A 22169-nucleotide genomic window follows, 5' to 3' on the forward strand; every position below is an offset into this window, starting at 1 on the left:
TTTTGGGTGACATCTGTCTTCATCTGTTTTTAAGGACCTGTGAGGACCTGTTGCCTTATTCTTCTAAAAATTATGTTGATCAGGATACTTCCTACTTTATGACAAGTGAATGTTGACTATAAGTTTAACTTCATTTGTTATCCGGTCATTTCAAAACTTTCTTTACTGTGGGTTTTTGAGGTGTGCTGAGTTGGTTACAATGAGTCATGCTCCTTTGCTTTCCCTCTTCCAAAGTTTTGGTGCTGTTGAATTATCCCTTGTTCTCCTTGTTCTTGTGGGTTTGTCTTTTTTTTTTTAAATCTCCTTATTTAGTTGGTCTTTTGATGGAAGCAAAATTTTATCTCTGTCTCCAGTTGACCATCCAATTAATTTAATATTAATTTCTACATATTAAGTTTATACCCATCACTTGACTAAATGACAGGCATACCGTGTTTCATTGCACTTCTCAGATATTGCATTTTATTACAAATTGAAAGTTTTTTGTTAAAAATTGAAGGTGTATTGAGCAAGTCTATCGGTGTCATTTTTCTAACAGCATTTTAAAATTAAGGTATGTACTTGTGTTTGACATAATGCTGTTGCACACTTAATAGACAACAGTATAGTGTAAACATAACTTTTATATGCACTGGGAAACCAAAAAATGCATGTGACTCACTTTACTGCGATATTTGCTTTCTTGTGGTGGTCTGGAACTGAACCCACAGTATCTCTGAGGTATGTCTGTATCACACTGTAGTAGTTTTTTGTTTTTGTTTTTTAATTTAAATTTATTTATTTATTTATTCTTTTTTTGGCTGTGTTGGGTCTTCGTTTCTGTGCGAGGGCTTTCTCTAGTTGCGGCAAGCGGGCGCCACTCTTCATCGCGGTGTGCGGGCCTTTCACTGTCGCGGCCTCTCTTGTTGCGGGGCACAGGCTCCAGACGCGCAGGCTCAGTAGTTGTGGCTCACGGGCCTAGTTGCTCCACGGCATGTGGGATCTTCCCAGACCAGGGCTCGAACCCGTGTCCCCTGCATTGGCAGGCAGATTCTCAACCACTGCGCCACCAGGGAAGCCCACTGTAGTAGTTTTTCAGGTAAATTTTTTGAGTCTTTTGAGGTAAAGGCTAATACAATTTGCATATAATGATAATTTTCCTTATTACAAATTGTTATATCTTCCTTTTTCATATTATTACATTGGACGGTACTTCCAGAGCAGTGCTGTGTAGTAATAATAAAGAATATCCTTACCTTAACCTTGACTTTAATGGTAGTATTTTAATATTTCCCATTAAGCTGGATGATATCTTTTGGTTTGATAAATATATTTATAAATCCATCTTTCCCATTTTATTAAGAAATTTTATTCTTTTCTTTCTTTTTTTTGTGGCCATGCTCTGTGGCTTGCGGGATCTTAGTTCCCTTACCAGGGATTGAACCTGGGCCACCGCAGTGAAAGTGCCAAGTCCTAACCACTGGACTACCAGGGAATTCCCAAGAAATTTTATTCTTAAAATTTTTAATTTGTCATACTGCCTCAGAACTATTACAAGTGTCATTAACACATGTTGAATAATACCCTTTCCTCTAGAGTAGAGAATAATTCACCTTAGCTTTCTTTGTACCTCTTACGGTACCTAGAAAGCTCTGGGGCTTATTAATGAGAAAGTGATGAATGTTTTTCTTGAATCACTTTGAAATGCTTTCTTTGTGATTTTCTTTGAAAGTTCATAAGCTTTTCTCAGCAACTACTGATACTTTATTGTTATGAATGTCAACATTTTATTTTTTAACTACCTTTTCTTTGTTTTTTCATGAGAACATCAAGCATTATGTTGATTCTCACTGAATCAAAATATTATAAAGCTGAAAGCATTTATAATTTATGGTGATTGTCTCAGTCCATTTGGGCTAGTGTAACAAAAGTACCATAGACAACAAACATTCATTTCTCAGAGTTCTGGAGACTGGCAAGTCCATGATCAAGGCTCCTGCAGATCAGGTTGTCTGGTGAGGGCTTGTTCCTGGTTCATAGACAGGCTGCCATCTTGCTGTGTCCTCACATGGTGGCGGGGGAAAGCAGCTCTCTTGGTGTGTTTTACAAAATGGTCACTAATCCCACTCATGAGGGCTCCACCTTCCTGACTTAATCACCGCTCAGAGGCCCCACCTCCTACTACCATCTCGTTGGAGGCCAGGATTTCATCATGAATTTGAGTGGAGACACAAGCATTCGGTCCATAACAATGATGGAGTATCACAAGGAAGCTTAAAAATGAATTAGAAACTTACTGAAATCTTGAGGTATAGGCAAAAACTGCCTGGTAGTTATTAGGAGTTAACTGTGTTAATTGATTTTCACATTCAGTTATTTATCTCTTTAAATTCTAAGAAGAACCCTGGGAACTATTTTTATATCCTTTTATTCTAGGGAAAGTTGAAGCCCAGAGAAGTGAAGTTATTTGCTTGACGTTAAATAGCTAATTAGAATTGACTTAATGTGGAAAAGTGGCTAAAAGGAATAGATTTTATTTGGATAAGGTAGAAATGATCAACTTCAATCAGATTCTTTTCTTTATAGGACTAAATGAGTGTTTGGTAGTTGAAGCATATTCTCAGTGACATATAGAAGTGACCAAATTTATTTATAGTCTAGGATTTGAAAATAACTGTTATGGTTGAGTAATTATTCTGCTTGGGAAGTGGATTACTGCAGAGAACTGTGTAGTAAAGAAAGTCTTATTCTCTGCTCCACGGTTATCTTGTGAGGAGAATGAATGGATACCTTACAGCCACCAGAGGGCACTGTGGATTCAGTTGTGGCTTAAGCTCCAGAAATTGTTGTTTTCTGTTTTAGGTATGCTAAAACATAGACAAGATCGAGAAAACTCGTGCTTTAAAAGTGTTTGCATTCCATAACCTCAGTAGATCTACGCCACATTCCTCTGAAAATTGTTATTGTTGATGAGGATACTTCCTATCTTCTGGCAAATGAATGTTAACTACAAATTCAGCTCCATTTGTGTTTAAAAAGCTCGGCTCAGTGCTCTGTGTCAACCTAGGTGGGTGGGATGGCGGTGGGGGTGGGAGGGACATACATACAGCTGATTCACTTCGTTGTGCAGCAGAAACTAATGTAACATTGTAAAGCAATTATACTCCAATTAAAAAAAAAAATCTCATTTTAGCTTGGCACTTTGGGCTTCATATTTCTTTCTTTTGATACCTGTGTATTTTGAATATTGATTTGGTTACTGTTTTATTGAATGGCTGTGTCCCTTTTTTAATTAATAAGAGCTGTGCTACATTATTTTATTGTTTAATACTTAATCACATATAACATAGTAGTTATGAATATTCAAATCCTGACCTCTCCCACTTCCTGGCTGTGGTTTTGGACAGCTTACTTTTTTTTTTTTTTTAATAAATTTATTTATTTTTGGCTGCGTTGGGTCTTCGTTGCTGCACGTGGTCTTTCTCTAGTTGCGGCAAGCGGGGGCTGCTCTTCGTTGCGGTGCACAGGCTTCTCACTGCAGTGGCTTCTCTTGTTGCGGAGCATGGGCTCTAGGCGCTTGGGCTTCAGTAGTTGTGGCACACGGGCTCAGTAGTTGTGGCTCGTGGGCTCTAGAGTCCAGGCTCAGTAGTTGTGGTGCACGGGCTTAGCTGGTCTGCGGCATGTGGGATCTTCCCGGACCAGGGCTCGAACCCGTGTCCCCTGCATTGGCAGGCGGATTTTTAACCACTGTGCCACCAGGGAAGTCCCTTGGGCAGCTTACTTTTTTTTTTTTTAATTTTAACAATTTCATGTATCTTTATTTATTTTATTTATTTATGGCTGTGTTGGGTCTTCGTTTCTGTGCAAGGGCTTTCTCTAGTTGCAGCAAGTGGGGGCCACTCTTCATTGTGGTGCGTGGGCCTCTCATTATCGCGGCCTCTCTTGTTGCGGAGCACAGGCTTCAGACACGCAGGCTCAGTAATTGTGGCTCACGGGCCTAGTTGCTCCGCGGCATGTGGGATCTTCCCAGACCAGGGCTCGAACCCGTGTCCCCTGCATTAGCAGGCAGATTCTCAACCACTGCGCCACCAGGGAAGCCCCTTGGGCAGCTTACTTTTGAGGACTGGATTTTTTAAAAAAAATCTGTATAAGGGAGATAATGATTTTACTTCATAGTGTTGGTTTAATGTTTAACCATCATGAATATCTGGCTCATAATAAGCATTAAATAAATGTTAACTATTACTGGATGAATGTACTTGTATTTTAAGAGAACCTAATTGAATTAGTTATAAAGATTTTGAATCAAATGTTATTCAGCTTATTTCAACCTTTAAAACTTTCTGTAATGGTAATGTTAAAAATTTTTTCATGTTTACTTAAAATTAACTGAAGGCCTTATATGAAGGTTTCCCCCAGCATATTGCTATGGTTTTACCATAAAGAGGTCTTTCTTACTGAGGAGCTGTGTTCGGGTGATGTAGTATATATTTTAGTATTTGAAAGTGTATTTAAAGTGTCTTAGAGTATGGAATGGTAATTTGTAGCTCTTTGGGTAAGGCAGATAGTCACCCCTTAAGTTTTTAAATGGAATTATCCATTTTCTTTAAAGCAGATATAAATGTGTCTTTTCCCGTTTTCCAATATTAGCATGTCTTCCATCCTGACACACACAGCTTTGGTTTAAGAGGAATGAAGAGGGTTTTAGAATCAAGCTTGATTCATAGTGCTTGAATCCTGATGTTGTCTTGGAACCTTGGGCATTTTTAATTAATGTATCTGAGCTAGTGTTTTTTTCTTAATTGAGGTGTAGTTGATTTATGATATTATAAAAGTTTCAGGTGTACAACCTAGTGATTCACAGTTTTTTGGGGTATTTTTGGTTTTTTTGGCCACGCTGCGTGGCTTGTGGGATTTTAGTCCCTTGACCAGGGATTGAATCCAGACCTTAGCAGTGAAAGCCCAGAATCCTAACCACTAGACCACCAGGGAACTCTCAAATTCATGATTTCTGACGGCGGGGATGTTTATCTGTTTTGTTTATTGATTTTTCTCAAGTGTCTAAGACAGTGTCTTGTGGATATTGGGTGCTCCGTAAATCTTTGTTGAATGCAGTTAATTACTTGTTGCCTTTGGTATGTTCTGTGCTTGTCTTTATGTCTCATCTCATCCTGTTCTTCCCCACCCACCTTGTTCCAGCCACGTTGGCCTTTATTCTGTTGCTTGAATTTTCCAGCCTCACTCCCTTTAGGCTTTTGCAGGAACTGCCCTTACTTCAGTTTTCCCACAGTTAGATCTTTCTCATCATTCCAGATCTCAGCATAAATGTCACCTGCTCGAAGAGGTCTTTTCTGACTCCAAAGTAGAGTAGTTTTCTCTTCATTCTGTTATTATCACTTTTTTTTTTTAAATTTAAGTTTAGCTTTAAAAAATAAGTGAGAAATCATGCTCAAAAATTAAGAAACTGCAACAAAATATACAGTGAATAATTTCTCCATCCCTGTCAGCCGTCTGTCAAAGTGATAATTATTTATCTTAGTGTTGTCCTCATCCTTCCAGAGGCTTTTATAGCAATGTAAGCAAAGGGCAATATGTATGAAGCAGTAAGTGTTCTTAAGCCCATTTGTTTTGAGACTGGGCTGAGTGGCCTTATAAGAGAGAGGATTACCGAAGAGCTAAGAGTTGGCCTTGGGGCCCTTAAACCAGTCTTAATGCCTGTACAGCTGGTGTCTCCTCACCTTCTCTGAGGCTGCAGTGAATAAACCACTTCACACTCGTATCTGTCCGTCTGCAAATTGACCTGCAGTCTATACTCACCCTTCATTTCCCCTTCTAGTTGGTTTTTTCCTTGTTTAGTCTCTGCGATTAAGGTGATCCATGTTCAGGACTAGTTCTACTACCACCTGTGCCCATGACCTCATCCCGTCTGTGTGCTCAATAACTTATTTTCTTTCTTTTCTGGCTTTTTTTTTTTTACTGTTAACTGCCTGCTGTCTCTTTGGTTTTAGCACAGCTCTGCATATCTAATTGGTGCTCAGAACTATGAGTTAACTGTGGCAGAGTCGTGAAGAGTTTGGATTGTTGAGTTATAAAGGCCTGGGAATGAATTCTAGCTGTGTGACTTGGGCTAGTCAGCATCTCTAAGCCACAAAACGGGACAGATATTGTAACCATATCAAGGGTTGCTTTGAAGATGTAACCAAGGAGTGGATGATATTTTCCTAAGGCTGTTGTAACAAGTCGCCACAGACTCGGTGGCTTAAAACAGACCTTTTTTCCTTTAACAGTTCTAGAGGTCACAAGTCAGAAGTCAGTGGCCCTGGGCTCAAACCAGGGTGTCAGCAGGGCCATACTCGCTCAGGAGGCTCTGGGGGAGGGCTCACTCCCTGCTTCAAGTTCTGGTGCTGCCGACATTCCTTGGCTACATCACTTTCATCTCCTCCAGGCACCTCTGTGGTTACGTTGCCTGGAATCTCCTTCCACCTCTGTTGATGAGGCCACTTAAGATGCAGGTAGGGCCTGCCCAGGTAATCTCATTTTTAAGTTCTTAACCATAATCATCTCTGCAAAGACCCCCTTTCCATCCAAGGTAACATTTACAGCTTCCAAGGATTAGTATCTGATTTCTTTGGGGCCGTTATTCAGCCTGATACATGGATATAAAGGACATGGCAGATGGGGATTTAAGGTTTCTAGATGGGGTCAAGAAAGATTTCAGATTCTCAGAAGGATTTAATCATACAGCTGTGGGAGCCAGGGAATATGAGAACAGTAGATTAAAAAAAAAAAGATAAGGGAAATTAGGGATTAAACCATGTCATTTTATTTAATTAATACAGTAGATAAATGGGATAAATATAGAGAAGAGATTTTCATGATCAGATTTTAGTTATTTTTTTGTTCACATGTGTGTAGAAGGATTTATCTGTGTTTTCAGTGTTAAAATTTATAGGGTAAGCAGTGGTGGAAAGGAGGTGGTAGACATGGGAACATACTGCATATTCTTACTGAAAATTCGATAATTACCTTTCTTTTTATATTGCAAGAAGTTCACATGTAAACTTTATGAAATGATTAGTGAATGAGAGAAGATCACAGAATGCATATAAAATTTTTCCTGGATATTAGATAAGAATGATTTTCATTTAGAGTAAGAAAGAAAGTAAAAGTACCTTTAAGAAATTTTTTGAATTAGAGTAACATCAAAAACCATATAGTGACATTTGTAAAATTTTTTTTTCCCATCTCCTTAACAGGTTCTTTGGCATGGACACAGGTTCATCGGGAGGAGTAGAAGTGGCTGATCAGACTCCTGTTTTGCTGGGGAGGACGGCCATGGCAGCTAGCCTCACGGACGCAGGACATTCATTTAGTGGGCCGCCTAACCCTTTAGTGAACAGAGCTAGTAAATTCCAGAACTCAGCAGTGGAAGACGATGATGATGTTGTGTTTATCGAGCCTGTACAGCCTCCTCCGCCTTCTGCTCCAGTGGTGGCCGATCAAAGAGCCGTGACATTTACGTCATCGAAAAATGAAGAGCTACAAGGAAATGACTCCAAAATTCTTCCTTCCTCAAAAGAATTGGCTTCTCAGAAGGGAAGTGTAAGTGAGACAATTGTCATCGATGATGAAGAGGACATGGAAACAAATCAAGGGCAAGAGAAAAATTCCTCCAATTTTATTGAACGGAGACCACCCGAGTCTAAAAACAGAACCAATGATGTGGATTTCTCCACTTCCAGTTTTTCAAGAAGTAAGGTAAATGCAGGAATGGGTAATAGTGGTATCACCACAGAACCAGACTCTGAAATTCAGATTGCTAATGTTACGACCTTAGAAACAGGTGTCAGCTCTGTGAGTGATGGCCAATTAGAAAATACTGACGGGCGAGATATGAACCTAATGATCACACACGTAACATCACTGCAGAATACCAGCTTGGGAGATGTCTCTAACGGACTGCAGTCGAGTAACTTTGGTGTTAATTTGCAAACATACACCCCGTCTTTAACTTCACAGACCAAGACTGCAGTAGGACCTTTTAATCCTGGTAGAATGAATGTGGCAGGAGACGTATTTCAGAACGGAGAGTCTGCAGCTCATCACAATCCTGGTAAGCCTGGAGGGGGCTTCTGCCCCGTGGAAGGGATTTTGCACTGGTGGATTCTTTTTTTTATTGTAGTAATTGGTGCTACTTTGGTTAGTTTATTCATGTAAGATACATTAATTCTATTGCCTTTTAAGTTTGAAATTTTAACTAATAAGAGATGTAAAACCGTGTATATAGTATTTCTCTGTAGATTATTAGAAAATCAGATAAATTAATGTCTAAAGGAAGTAAAACAAAATACTCTATATTTACTACCACTAAAGTCTAATAATTTGGCATCTTATTTGTCACATACTGACTTTATGCTAGTGTATTTTTTTTTTAAATTCATTTATTTTTGGCTGCATTGTGTCTTCGCTGCTGCGCGCGGGCCCTCTCCAGTTGCAGCACGCGGGGGCCACTCTTTGGTGCGGCGTGCGGGCCTCTCATTGTGGTGGCTTCTCTTGTTGTGGAGCACGGGCTCTAGGCACAAGGGCTTCAGTATTTGTGGCGTGCAGGAGCAGTAGTTGTGGCGCACGGGCTTAGTTGCTCTGCAGCATGTGGGATCCTCCTGGACCAGGGCTCAAACCTGTGTCCCTTGCATTGGCAGGCGGACTCTCAACCACTGCGCCACCAGGGAAGCCCTATGCTAGTGTATTTTGAATAGTATTGTTTTAATGTGTAAAAAGAGAACAGAAAGATAAATAGCACGTGTAAGGAGCAATATGTTGTATAATTGCATTTAGATTTGTTTTTACTTTCCCTGTGTTTAATTTTGACTGCCTGTCTGATTTTAATTTTTACTTATTAGCACTTTGTTATTTTTTCTTATATTTAAAGATTGGTATATTTCTTGACTACTTGAAAACATTTTCTGCAGGCAGCTTTGCTCTGTGGAAGCTGTGAGAAGAGCTCTGTGGCTTTTCCTGACTGTGTCTGTGTCCGCCCCAGGCCTCTGTATGGCCTGCCTGTCTCTCACGTACCTTCTCTCTGTCCTTCTCAGGCTTCATCGTTTCAGGCTCATTAGCAACTTTATCAACCTAGGATTGTGGAGAATAATAAGGAATGACTGAAACCAAGGCCATGTAGAATGTTCTGTGAAATGCTAGTTGTTTTCCTTTCATACTTATTATTCTTTTGGTTATGAGAGTAATGTCTAATTATTGAAGAATGTTTGGAAAATCCATAATAAAAAATGATGAAGAAAGGTTACCACTGTTGTTAATGCTTTGAGTGGTTGTCTTTCAGTGTTTTTCCTTTGTATTTCTTAACTTGGTTGAAGTGCAGTTCTTCATAATTTTGCTTCCTGTTTCCCCCCATTTAATATTACTCTGTATTTTCTCATACCATTAAAATTATTTATACACAGAAGTTTTAACGACTGCACAATGGATTTGGTTATACCATTCCCATATTTGGTTTTTACATTGTTTCCCTTTTTTGCTCTTGTCGGTCTATGATAAACTTTTTTTTTTTTCAAATTTCTGATTATTTCTTAGAGTATATTCCTAGAAGTGAAGTTACTGGGCCAAAGACTATCACTACTCCCATCCCTCCAAAGATTTATGGTTATAAAAATTTTCTGCTTTATAGTGATTTTGAAAGAAATATGTTTCTTATTACTCAGTTTTGAAAATTCCTAATGTCTTCCAAGATCCTTTCCCCCTGTATGTATTTATATATATCTGTTGGTAGGTCATTGTATGCGTATGTGTGTATGTGACGTTGTATGAACATTTTCAAGTTGTGGAAATATATTGTCATACGGCCTTCCGGAAAGTTTTTACCAATTTATACTGCTATCAGCAGTGTATTAGAGGGTCTTTCCTTCTAGCTCACATAAAAGTTTAAGACATGATAATAGTCAAATTAGTTTCAAAATAGCTATTTTGTCTTTCTTATAAATATATTAAAAATATAAGCATATGAAAAAGAACATAACATTCAGTCTTACTGTTGAGAATGGTACATTTAATTCTAACCTGAGATTGCAATATAGGTATAGCTTTGCAAACTTTCCCTTTCTCCTGCTCCTTTAAATACCTAACAATAATCTTGAACTTTTGGCCATATCAAGAGTATATGGTTGATTTTGTTAATTCTCTATTTAGTTCACTTCCAGTTTTTACTATTTAAATAACTCTTAAGAATATTCTTATTCATGTATCTCGGGATACGTAGTACCTGAGGACTATTGCTGGGTCAAAGCATATTTATAATAAGAATTGTGTTCCTGTTCACACAAACTCTTAACACAGGGAATGTAAAGTACGCATCAGAAAACCAGACAGATACACCTCTTGCTCCTGAGTTTATGGATTAGCTCTTGTGTGTTTGTGCTGTCTTTGTTTGTCATAGAGAATTATAACATCTTGGCTGTTTATACTGGCTCTCAGACTAATGGTGACTTGGGCAAATTGATCTCTATCCCTTAATGTCCATTGTATAAAATAGAGAATGATTAAGTCTCTTCCATTCCTAAAAGTATTTTGATGTTGGAGGAGGTGAAAATTTGAAAGTAGGGGAATGTAAGAACTGAAGCATAGATAAAAGGAGCCATTGCATTACTTATACAGGGCCTAGCACGAAATTGAAAAAAATTGCCATTTTTCAAAATCAAGTTAATAGATAGATGCCTTTAGGTTTAACTAGGTTCCTTTTTAAGAATATATATATATATATTTATTTATTTATTCTGGCTCTGCTGGGTGTTAGTTGCGGCACTCGGTATATTTAGTTGCGGCATGCGGACTCTTAGCTGTGGCATGCATGTGGGATCTAGTTCCCCGACCAGGGATCGAACCCAGGCCCCCTGCATTGGGAGCAGGGTGTCTTACCCACTGGATCAGCAGGGAAGTCCCTAACTAGGTTCCTTTAAGTATATATTCAAATGACAAGCCTGCAGGGTTGAAAATCCTGAGGAGCTACTATTTATGTTGCAAAAGCTATTACTTCTAACATGTATTCAAATATAATTTTTCTTTTAATTATTTGTTTATTATTTTTGGCTGCATTGGGTCTTCGTTGCTGCGCAGGGGCTTTTCTCTAGTTGCAGTGAGCGGGGGCTACTCTTCATTGCGGTGAGCGGACTTCTCGTTACGGTGGCTTCTCTTGTTGCAGAGCACAGGCTCTAGGTACACGGGCTTCAGTAGTTACGGCATGCGGGCTCAGTAGTTGTGGCTCGCAGGCTCAGTGGTTGTGGCGCACGGGCTTAGTTGCTCTGCGGCATGTGGGATCTTCCCGGACCAGGGATCGAACCCATGTCCCCTGGGTTGGCAGGTGGATTTTTAACCACTGTGCCACCAGGGACGTCCTCAAATATAATTTTTGATTGAAGGCCCTTCATAATATGGAATTGCCAGTTGCTTCAGTGATTTGCTTTCTTCATGTTCCTTAGTATTTTTACCTCTTTATTAAAACAGGTCAGTTACCCTGATGATAGCAGGATAACAGGATTCCAGAAGTCACTCTGTTTACTCTGTGTATAAAACATATATTTATTTGGAGAGGTTGTGGAGTATAGTAAAATTTGAATAGCAGTATATGTAGCCCCTTGAAACCACTAGGTTGATGGACTGGGTCAGAACCAGGAAATTGCCCTCTTCAAGGTTTTGGTAGTAAAGAAATTTCCTCATACTCTGGATATATTTATACATTGTTTCTCATATGGAAGGGCATCTTTTTTGTATGGAAATACAAATTTCAGAAGAAACTAGAAAGGAAAAATATTGCAAGAGACCAAAGTAGTAGAAATTATAATAGAAGTGGTAGCATGAAAAGTTTCAAAATGAAAAAACATTATGGTGTATTGGTATTGTAGTGCGAGTCTGTGTAACAGTAAGTAGTATGGTGAGCTGGAGACGTCCTGCTAAGTCCCAAAGAAGCTTACTAAGAAAGGGAGGAGGAATAACTCAGCACCCTGGCGGTCGGTTCCCCAGGCCTTAATGCTGTGCCATTGAAGCTGTGCTGCTGGCAGCGGTAGAGCAACGGGGTGTCGCATCAGTCACTAGACGTTGGCTTAACATCACCACTTCTGTGTAACACTCTAATTTCTTTGATATTATGTGGTATACTTAGAAGCCATGGAATGAAACATGTATATGGAAAAGCTGTTCTTAGAAAGATTTTTTTTTTTTTTAATTTTTTGGCTGCACCACGTGGCATGTGGGGATCTTAGTTTTCCTACCAGGGATCGAACCTGAACCCCTTGCATTGGAAGTGTGGAGCCTTAACCGCTGGACCACCAGGGACGTCCCTAGAAAGATGTTTTGAATATAGTCATTTGTAAACTTTATCCGAGCTGTATTGTATTTGTCAAAGGTTCTGGTTGGTAAAGATTTTATTACATATTTATGTTGATGTATGTGTTCCTCGCTTAAAGTAATATTTTGTAAATTCTTCCTGTTTAGTAACTAATGGCAAATATTTTTTAGTGCTGCCTATGTGCCAGTCACTGTGGTTTATAAACCATGTACTATCTCATTTAAAGTTACCGTTTCCAGTTTAGAGAAGAGTTAGGCACAGGGTTAGTAACTTCCCAGTCTAGTAGGTAATGGAGCCTGAATGTCAGCCATCAATTCTGACTCCAAAGTTTGTGCCCTTGACTGCTCTGCTATACTGCGCCTTATCGATGTCTGAAACTTGGAGAGAATGGGAAGTTAAAACTGTGTCTCTGATACAAATTTCAGTGTATGTGTTTTTGTTCTGTTTTGTTTTTTTAGATTCTTGGATCTCCCAGTCAGCATCCTTTCCCCGAAATCAGAAACAGCCAGGGGTGGATTCTTTATCACCAGTGGCCTCGCTTCCTAAACAGATCTTCCAGCCTTCTGCCCAACAGCAACCCACTAAACCAGTTAAAGTCACTTGTGCAAACTGCAAAAAGCCTTTACAGAAGGGACAGACAGCGTATCAGCGAAAAGGATCAGCTCACCTCTTCTGTTCTACCACCTGCCTCTCTTCCTTCTCTCACAAGCCTGCTCCAAAGAAACTTTGTGTTATGTGTAAAAAGTAAGGTTTACCTTCCAGCATATTTCCTTATTAAGGTTGAATATTGGTGGTATAAAATTTGAGAAAAACTGTTTTAGAGGTGAATTACTATGTTTTAAAAATTTGTAAGCTTGTTTGAATATTAAAGCCAAACTCAAATTTGTAATGGCTTTGGAGTGTTCTCTATCAAGCTGAAGTGGCTTAGGATTAAAAGCCTTCCTATTTGGATAGGCTTTGGGGTTGATTTAGTTACTAGGCCCTTATAATTAATTTTATCTGTAATCTCCATTGGATTTCTTGAATTCGTAAAAATACATACATGCGTATTTACATTATTAATTATAAGAATTTAGTTCTAGCCAGACAAAATTGTTAAGCAATTTATGTATGACTAGTTTTGTATTAAAATAGGTCAAAATTTGGACTACCTTCATGTTAAGATTATTAAAAATTGGCAAATCTTTGGATATTATATGCATTTATTTATGTTTATCTTGAACGTTAAGTCATTTTAATACTCACTTCTCAAGACTCAGGTACCTTTTTTTTTTGACAGCCTTGGAGTGACAGGATCCTCTCCTGCCATTTTTAGGTCTGCTCTCACTAGTTAAAAATGAGCTGAATATAGTATGTTGTGTGCAGGGTTAAACACGTGGATTTTCTGTACCATCTCTTGAAGCAGCCCAAGTTTGTAAAGATATTTTTAGATCTTAGAACTGGAAAAGGCTGAGTGCTCTGTATAGGTTTAGTAAATTCAAATATTGGAACAATTGTTATACAGTTTTTTGGTTGCTTTACAGTAGTAGACTTGCATACAGCAATATAAGGCCTGGAACTTCAGAATTAAAGGAAAACTTCAAAGGTCATCAATATTGTCATTTCCTAACATTTCTAATTGTAGTTGAAAGCTGTATAGAATGGTAGGTGGGGTTATTTTGGGTTATGGGATGTATTTAAGTTCACTTATCCTCTCTAGAAGGATGCCATATTCCTGTGACCTAGGTACCTCATGCTTTCTACTTACCCACGAGAGGGAAATTGCATAGGTATCGTAAATTTATACCTCAGTAAATTAGGCCTTGACATTAAACTCCATGTAAATAACAACAGCTTTTTTTTTTTTTTTTTTTTTTAAGTGGTTCCAATATCTGAAAGCCTTGTTAAGGAGCTTGAAAATAAATTGAGTAGTGGCTAGGGTTTAATAGTATTGCTTCTCAATCTTCTGTGTTCATATTTTATTGCCAAGAGTTTTTAAATAGTAAAAGTGAGTTAATGAATCTAAAACTGGGTTTCAGTCTATGGAAATTAAAAATGTCAGTTATTACTCTTTGACTTTGCTGCTCCTCGTATTTTTCAGGGATATAACTACAATGAAAGGAACCATTGTTGCTCAAGTGGATTCGAGCGAATCCTTCCAGGAATTCTGTAGTACATCTTGTCTGTCTCTTTATGAAGACAAACAGAATCCTACTAAAGGAGCTCTGAATAAATCAAGATGTACAATTTGTGGTAAACTAACAGAGGTTTGTATTTTTGTGCTTTATCACTTAGTCCTAACTAATGGGAATATTTTTGACTTTTAGCTGTTTTGACATAATCTTTCATCAGTATGTATTTCCTTAAAAGTGAGGGTATATAAAATCTATCTTATAAATATCCCATTATGTAATCCCATTCTCCCATAGGGAGAATGATTTACAAAAAAATTGAAATATCACATCAATTGACTTTTTTCCTGAGGTTGGGAACCCTCACAGAAAAAACCATAGTGTTTATTTACTTATTTATTTATTTATTTATTTATGACTGTGTTGAGTCTTCGTTTCTGTGCGAGGGCTTTCTCTAGTTGCGGCCAGCGGGGGCCACTCTTCATCGCGGTGCACGGGCCTCTCACCATCGCGGCCTCTCTTGTTGCGGAGCACAGGCTCCAGACGCGCAGGCTCAGTAATTGTGGCTCACGGGCCCAGTTGCTCCGTGGCATGTGGGATCTTCCCAGACCAGGGCTCGAACCCGTGTCCCCTGCATTGGCAGGCAGATTCTCAACCACTGCGCCACCAGGGAAGCCCAACCATAGTGTTTAAATAGGCTGACTGCACATGAGAGACAACAAACAATCTTGCTTAAGAAGTGGAACAAGCGGAGGGGATGTTTTTGAGGACTTCGTTAAAAACATATTACGGTTTTTGCATTTGATGAAAAAAAGAAATCTGTGTATACGTACTTCATTTGAATTTTTTATAATGTTAGTCCTCTCCTCCCTGTTGTACAGCAGTGTACTTATACTTAAATAATTTCCTTTGGGATTTGTCTAAAGATTTCCAATCTGTTTGGAAGTTTTATACTAACACTGCCCAAACTGGGTTGTTTCCTGTCACTTTTAGATACCTCTAGAGAAGTTTGTGCGATGACACTGGTGGTCCTCCCTGCCTTGCACCTTATATATGTGTGTATAAAAGAAGTTTAAAGGAGAATGAAATGTACTTTGTCTTGCGTTTTCCCTAAACAAGCCTTACACAGAAAAACTGAGGCATTTTCTTTCTATTGGAGCACCTTGTTACTTAGCTACATGTCATATATTAATTTGTTTTTTAAAATTTTGCTTGTTTTTCTTTTAGATTCGCCATGAAGTTAGCTTTAAAAATATGACTCATAAGCTGTGCAGTGACCACTGCTTTAATAGATACAGAATGGCCAATGGTCTAATAATGAATTGCTGTGAGCAGTGTGGGGAGTACCTGCCCAGCAAAGGTGCTGGAAACAATGTCCTGGTTATCGATGGTCAGCAGAAGAGATTTTGCTGCCAGAGTTGTGTCAGTGAGTACAAGCAGGTAATTCATGATCTGATCAGAATCAACCGTTGTTTTGAATGTGCTTTTAAATTGCTATAATATTTCCACTCTAACAGCATTAATTAACCAGATTTATCTTGAAGTCTCATTTAATTCCATTACTGTCTTAACATCTTAGAGATAACCAATCTCAGGTGAATACTGAAATACATGTAGGTTATTGGAAATAAGCTTGTGATTTTACATAGAAAGGTAAATGCTTACCAAAGTGATTCCTTTTTTGGGTGGTGGAGAGGGGTCGTAAATATGGTTTTTCAAATTGTTGATGCTTAGCTTAGGAATGATTATTTTATTTCCATTTGATTGTTAATTTAAAATTTAAGGTCTTTGACTTAGTTTATTTTTTAATATATACCTGTGGTTTCAAAAGTCAGAGCAGTCTAGCTCCCATTTCTTTCTTCTCTTGGTTCCTACTTATCCTTTATACATATCAGTTTTTAATTCTTACTATTTTGTTTTCTCTTCTTTCTGAAAAATTAAGGAAATAATGTATTCTTAGTTTCTCTTTTATGTGTACAAAAGGCAGCATACTGTATGTACTGTACTGTACCCTCCATTTGTATCTTGGAATCATTCCCTGTCAGTATATTCCTTATTCTTCCTTATTCCTTTTATGGCTGAGTTAAATTTTCAGGAATTCTGTGAGCCAGTTGTTAAAACGCCCATTATTAAAAGTTAAGTTATAGAAACTTACAGATAAATTATATTAGTCTGTTAGGGCTGCTGTAACAAAATACTGAAGGGCTCAGACAGCCAGGAATTTATTTTCTCACAGTTCTGGAGGCTTAAAATCTAAGATCGAGGTGCCTTTCTGGGGTGGTTTTTGGTGAGGCCACTCCTCCAGGCTTGTAGGTAACCTCCTTCTTGCTGTGTCCTCACGTGGTCTTTCGTTTGTGCTCAGAAGGAGAGAGTGTCCTGGTCCGTCTTCTTGGACCTAACCTGTAGGACTTCATTCAACCCTAACCGCCCCCCTTAAAGGCCCTATCCCAAATACAGTCTTGTTGCGGTTAGGGCTTCAAGATACTCCTTTGAGGTGGGGGGAGACACAATATTGAAGACAAAGAAAATAAATACTTAAAACGTACCACTTCCTAATTATTTGATTACATTTCAGTATTACCTGTGCTCTTGAGGTTATTTACATTATTTGTGAGATGGAAATATTATACATAATGGTGTGCTTCTGTGTATCTCTTCCCAATTACATGTTTAGTTTCATGTTGGTGGCCTGAAATTAGCCACGGTGGGGAGAGTCTCATGGTAGATGCTACAATAAATATGATGCTTGCTTTCACCTCCCGAGAGCTAGTGGTTAACCATATACAAGACAGCACTGGGCTGACTTGTTTATTTGATCACTTTGCTGTTGGTGGTGTTTGGGTTATTTCCAGTGTTTTGTTGCTGCAGATGACAGATGATGAGTAACCTGTACAGGCACAGCCCAGAGGTCTTGTGGGTTCAGTTCCAGACCAGTGCAGTAGAGCGAGTGTCGCAGTAGAGCGAGTCATGTGAATTTTTTGGTTTCTCAGTGCACATAAGTTATGTTTACTATTAAGTGTGCAATAGCACTGTGTCTAAAAAATTGTACACACCTTAATTTAAAAAAATATTAACCATCATCTGAGCCTCAGTGAATCATAGTAGTAGCATTCCAAGATCACTGATTATACCAAGAGATCACCGTAACAAATACAGTAATAATGAAAAAGTTTGAAATGTCGCAAGAATTACCAAAATATGGCACAGAGACATGAGATGAGCAGATGCTGTTGGGAAAACGGCGCTGATGAAGTTGCTCGACACGGGGTCGCCACAGACCTCCTACAACGAGGTCTGCCTGTATATGCTTGACTCCTTGGAGATGTGGTTTCAGGGTGGATTCTTAGAAGCAAGACTGCTCAGCCAGAGGTACATGCACATGTTAGTTTGTTAGATACTGTTAAATTCCCTCTGTTAGAGTTGGACCAGTTTGCATTCCTTTCAGCAGTGTATGTGGAAGTGCTTGTTTCTCCGTAGGCTCTCCAGCAGGGACTTTTATTCTGTTTGGTAAGAACAGTATGTTTAGTAAAATTTGTATTTCTTTTATTAGGAATACTGATGAGCAGCTTTTCATATTTCAGAGCTCATTGTCTTTCCTTTTCTGTGAACTGTTTGTTTACCTCTTATACCCATTTTTCTGTTTGGGCTTTGGTTTGTCTCAGTCTTTCCCCCATTAAGTCAAACTTTTAATGAGCAAAATGCATCGGTAATTTGTTCGTGAAACAATTATTTAGCAACTATTATGTTGCAGGTACTGTGCTAATTGCTTGAAATAGTCTGATGGGAAGTACAGTAGACAGTTCCTGCTTTCATGGGATTTGCATTGCGCTGGTGTAATTCAGGTTTGTTAACATAAGGAAGGTTTTGTGGTGATTGAAAGGATCAGACTAATTATAATCTCCAGAGCTCAATGTGGTGTTTGATGTTGGTGATGTCATTGCATTAGTTATCTTCCGATACCTAGGTGTGGTAAGAGCTAGCTGCCCTGGGTTAAAGTCGTGGCCCAGCACTCATCCTCTGTGTCCTGGGCAGTGGCTTAAATCCCCCACCTGCCCCCCCACCCTGCCTTTTTTCATCACGTGTCTTGCCTGATGGTATTTCCTACAATTTTTTAAAAATTTATTTATTTTTGCCTGCGTTCAGTCTTTGTTGCTGCGTGCGGGCTTTCTCTAGTTGCGGCGAGCCGGGGCTTCTCTTGTTGTGGAGCACAGGCTCTAGGCACGCGGGCTTCAGTAGTTGTGGTTCATGGGCTTAGTTGCTCCACGGCATGTGGGATCTTCCCAGACCAGGGCTCGAACCTGTGTTCCCTGCGTTGGCAGGTGGATTCTTAACCACTGCGCCACCAGGGAAGCCCCCTACAATTTTTTTTTTGATTAATTTATTTTATTTATTTTATTTATGGCTGTGTTGGGTCTTCGTTGCTGCACGCGGGAGCTACTCTTCCTTGCGGTGCGCGGGCTTCTCATTGCGGTGGCTTCTCTTTGCTGCAGAGCACAGGCTCTAGAGCGCAGCCTCAGCAGTTGTGGCGCACGGGCTCAGTAGTCGTGGCTCGCAGGCTCTAGAGCGCAGGCTCAGCAGTTGTGGCGCACGGGCTTAGTTGCTCCGTGGCACGTGGGATCTTCCCGGAACAGGGCTCAAACCTGTGTACCCTGCACTGGCAGGCGGATTCTTAACCACTGCGCCCCCAGGGAAGCCCCCTACAATTTTTAATGAGTGGAAATGGTAAGTACCTTTTTCTTTTCCCAGTGGGAATGCCTTTGGTGTTTCCTCATTAAATTAGATGCCAACTTCAGGGTTGGCAAATATATTTTATCATATTAAAGAAGTATCCATGGATTTGCTTCATTAAATGTTTTATCAGAAATGAGAATCGAGTTTTGAAGGTCTTTTCAGTGTCTGTGGCAGTGATTGTATGATCCCCCCGCCACCTTTATTTTTTATTTATTTATTTTTTTGGCTGCGGCATGTGGGATCTTCGTTGAGGCATGTGGGATATTTCGTTGCAGCGCGTGGGCTTCTCTTCTAGTTGTGGCGTGCACGTTTTTCTCTCTCTAGTTGTGCCGTGTGGGTTCCAGAGCGCATGGGCTCTCTCGTTTGCAGCACGTGGGCTCTCTCGTTGAGGAATGCAAGCTCAGTAGTTGTGGCACGGGGGCTTAGTTGCCCCGCGGCATGTGGGATCTTAGTTCCCCCACCAGGGATAGAACTCGTGTCCCCTGCATTGGAAGGCAGATTCTTTACCACTGGACCCCCAGGGAAGTCCCTCCCCACCCCTTTAAATCTATTAATATGTGAATTATTTTAATGGATTTCCTAATTCATCTAAACATTCTTACATTATTGGAATAAACCATACCAGATCATTATTGTATTTTAAATTTTATTTCTAATTGGTAATATTTAGTACTTTTCCGTTGGTATTCATAAGTGAGATTGGTCTTGAATTTCCTTTTTTTGGTGCAGTCTTTAAGATATCAGTGTTATATTTGCTTTATAAAAATGCTCAGAGGAAAATTCATATCCTTATATGCTTAAATGAGTAAAAATGAAAATAAATGAATTAACTATTAAACTCAAAGTTGTAAAAAGAAAATAAATTAAAGCAAAAGACAAAAATAAAAGTAGAAATTAATGAATTAGGATATAAAAATAGTACTAAAATAATTCAAAATGCTGCTTCTATAGGAAATCAACTCTTTGAAAAACTAGACAAACCGATTGTCAATCAGGAACAGAGGTTTAAAAATGCACAGATTCACAAAGATAAGAAATGACAAGTTGGACTTACCCATCAAAACAGAGAAAATTGAAGAAAATCAACAAGGGACTACTTTGTACAACCCTATATAGAAATGTTGAAAATCTAGATCAAGTGAGTAATTTTCTATCAAAATATAATTTCCCTAAATTGACTCCAGAGCAGATAGAATAAGGCAGAGAAATTTCCGTAGAAGAAATAGAGATAGTTATCAAAGAACTACCCCACAAAAAGAAATAGGCTCAGATGGTTTTACAGGGAAATTCCATCAGATTTGAACTAGGTAACCTTAATGTTATTTAAACCATTCCAAAGCATTAAAAAGGATGAAAACTACTCATGTTAAAAAAAAAATTTTGGTAAGTGTATATAATATAATATAATATTCCTAATTTTAAACATTTTTAACTATACAATTGAGTGGCATTAATTATAGTCATAATTTGTGCAGTCATCACCTCTATTTCCAGAACTTTTTCATGACCCAAACAGAAACTCTGTGACAATGAAGCCAATAACTCCTCATCTTCCCCCTCACCCCTGACCCTGGTAATCTCTGATCTACTTTCTGTCTATGAATTTGCTGATTCTAGGTATTTCATATAAGTGAAGTCATACAATATCTGTCCTTTTTGTCTGGTTTATTCACTTAACATAATGTCTTGAGTTTCAGCCATGTTGTAGCATTGTTTTTTATGGCTGAATAATATTCATTGTATGCATATACATTTTGCTTATTCATTTATTTGATGATGGACATTGGGGTTGTTTCCATCTTTTGACTATTGTGAATCATACTGCAATGAACATTAGCATATAAGTATCAGTTTGAGGTCTGTTTTTCAGTTCTTGTGGGTGTATACCTAGGGGTGGAATTGTTGGGTCATAGGGTAATTCTATGTTTAGCTTTTTGAAGAATGGTTAAACTGTTTTCCACAACAACTGTATCAGTTTAAATTCCTACCAGCAATACATGAGGGTTCCATTTGCTGTCCATCTTTGCCAACACTTGTTATTTTCCATTAAAAAAAATTTTTTTTTTTATTATAGACATCACAGTAGGAGTGGAGTGGTATATATCTTTGTGGTTTTGACTTGCATTTCCCTAATGACTAATGATGTTGAGTATGTTTTCATGTGCTTTTTGGCCATTTGTATGTCTTCCTTGGAGGAGTATCTATAGAAGTCATATATAGTTTTTTTTAAATGTTTGTTTATTTATTTGGCTGTGTCAGGTCTTTAGTTGCGGCACGTGGGCTCTTAGTTGCGGCATGCAGCATCTTTTCCCTGACCAGGGATCAAACCCAGGCCCCCTGCATTGGGAGCACAGAGTCTTAACCACTGGACCACCAGGGGAGTCCCTCATTTTACTTTCTTGATAATGGCATTTGCAGAAAACTTTTTAATTTTAATGAAGGCCAATTTACCTCCTTTTCTTTTGTTGATTGTGTTTTTGGCGCCATATCTAAGAATTTGTTACCAAATCAGAGGTCAAGGTGGTTTATCCCTATGCTTTCTTCTAAGAGTTTTATGATTTTAACTCATATTTAGGTCTTTGGTCCATTTTGAATAAATTTTGTTGATGATATGAGGCAGGCATCCAACTTCATTCTCTTGTGTGTGGAAATCCAGTTGTCCCAGCACCATCTGTTATTGGACTTGTGTGGTTTTTTTTGTTGTTGTTTTTAATTGTTTTACTTTTTCATTTATTTATTTAGTTTTTTGGCTGTGTCATGTGGCATGTGGGATCTTAGTTCCCTGACCAGGAATCGAACCCGCATCCTCTGCAGTGGAGGCTTGGAGACTTAACCACTGGGCTGCCAGGGAAGTCCCTGTTAATTGGACTTGTGATATTTGTCAAATATTAATTGGCCATAGATGAGTAGGTTTATTTCTGATAACCATCTTTGTAGGAAGTTTTGAAATCAGGAAATGAGTCTTCCAACTTTGTTCTTCTGTTTGGATACTCTAA

General features: G+C 38.8%; 1 protein-coding gene across 3 annotated transcripts in view; it reads left to right on the top strand.

Annotated features, from left to right (window-relative positions):
* The window catches only part of LOC132352204 (zinc finger MYM-type protein 2), an 88577-nt gene that overhangs the window by 18838 nt on the left and 47570 nt on the right, over positions 1 to 22169 (top strand). For 2 of the 3 annotated variants that reach the window (XM_059902482.1, XM_059902481.1), the window contains exons 3-7: positions 7236 to 7737; positions 7999 to 8092; positions 12790 to 13075; positions 14412 to 14577; positions 15670 to 15882. In XM_059902482.1, coding sequence (XP_059758465.1) covers positions 7246 to 7737; positions 7999 to 8092; positions 12790 to 13075; positions 14412 to 14577; positions 15670 to 15882 — 1251 coding nt within the window. In that variant the 5' untranslated portion in view covers positions 7236 to 7245. Of the gene's footprint in view, positions 1 to 7235; positions 8093 to 12789; positions 13076 to 14411; positions 14578 to 15669; positions 15883 to 22169 lie in introns of all 3 variants that reach the window. The other variant, XM_059902480.1, reaches the window with a different exon arrangement.

This window comes from Balaenoptera ricei, chromosome 18, assembly GCF_028023285.1.
Source record: "Balaenoptera ricei isolate mBalRic1 chromosome 18, mBalRic1.hap2, whole genome shotgun sequence".
Lineage (NCBI taxonomy): Eukaryota > Metazoa > Chordata > Mammalia > Artiodactyla > Balaenopteridae > Balaenoptera > Balaenoptera ricei.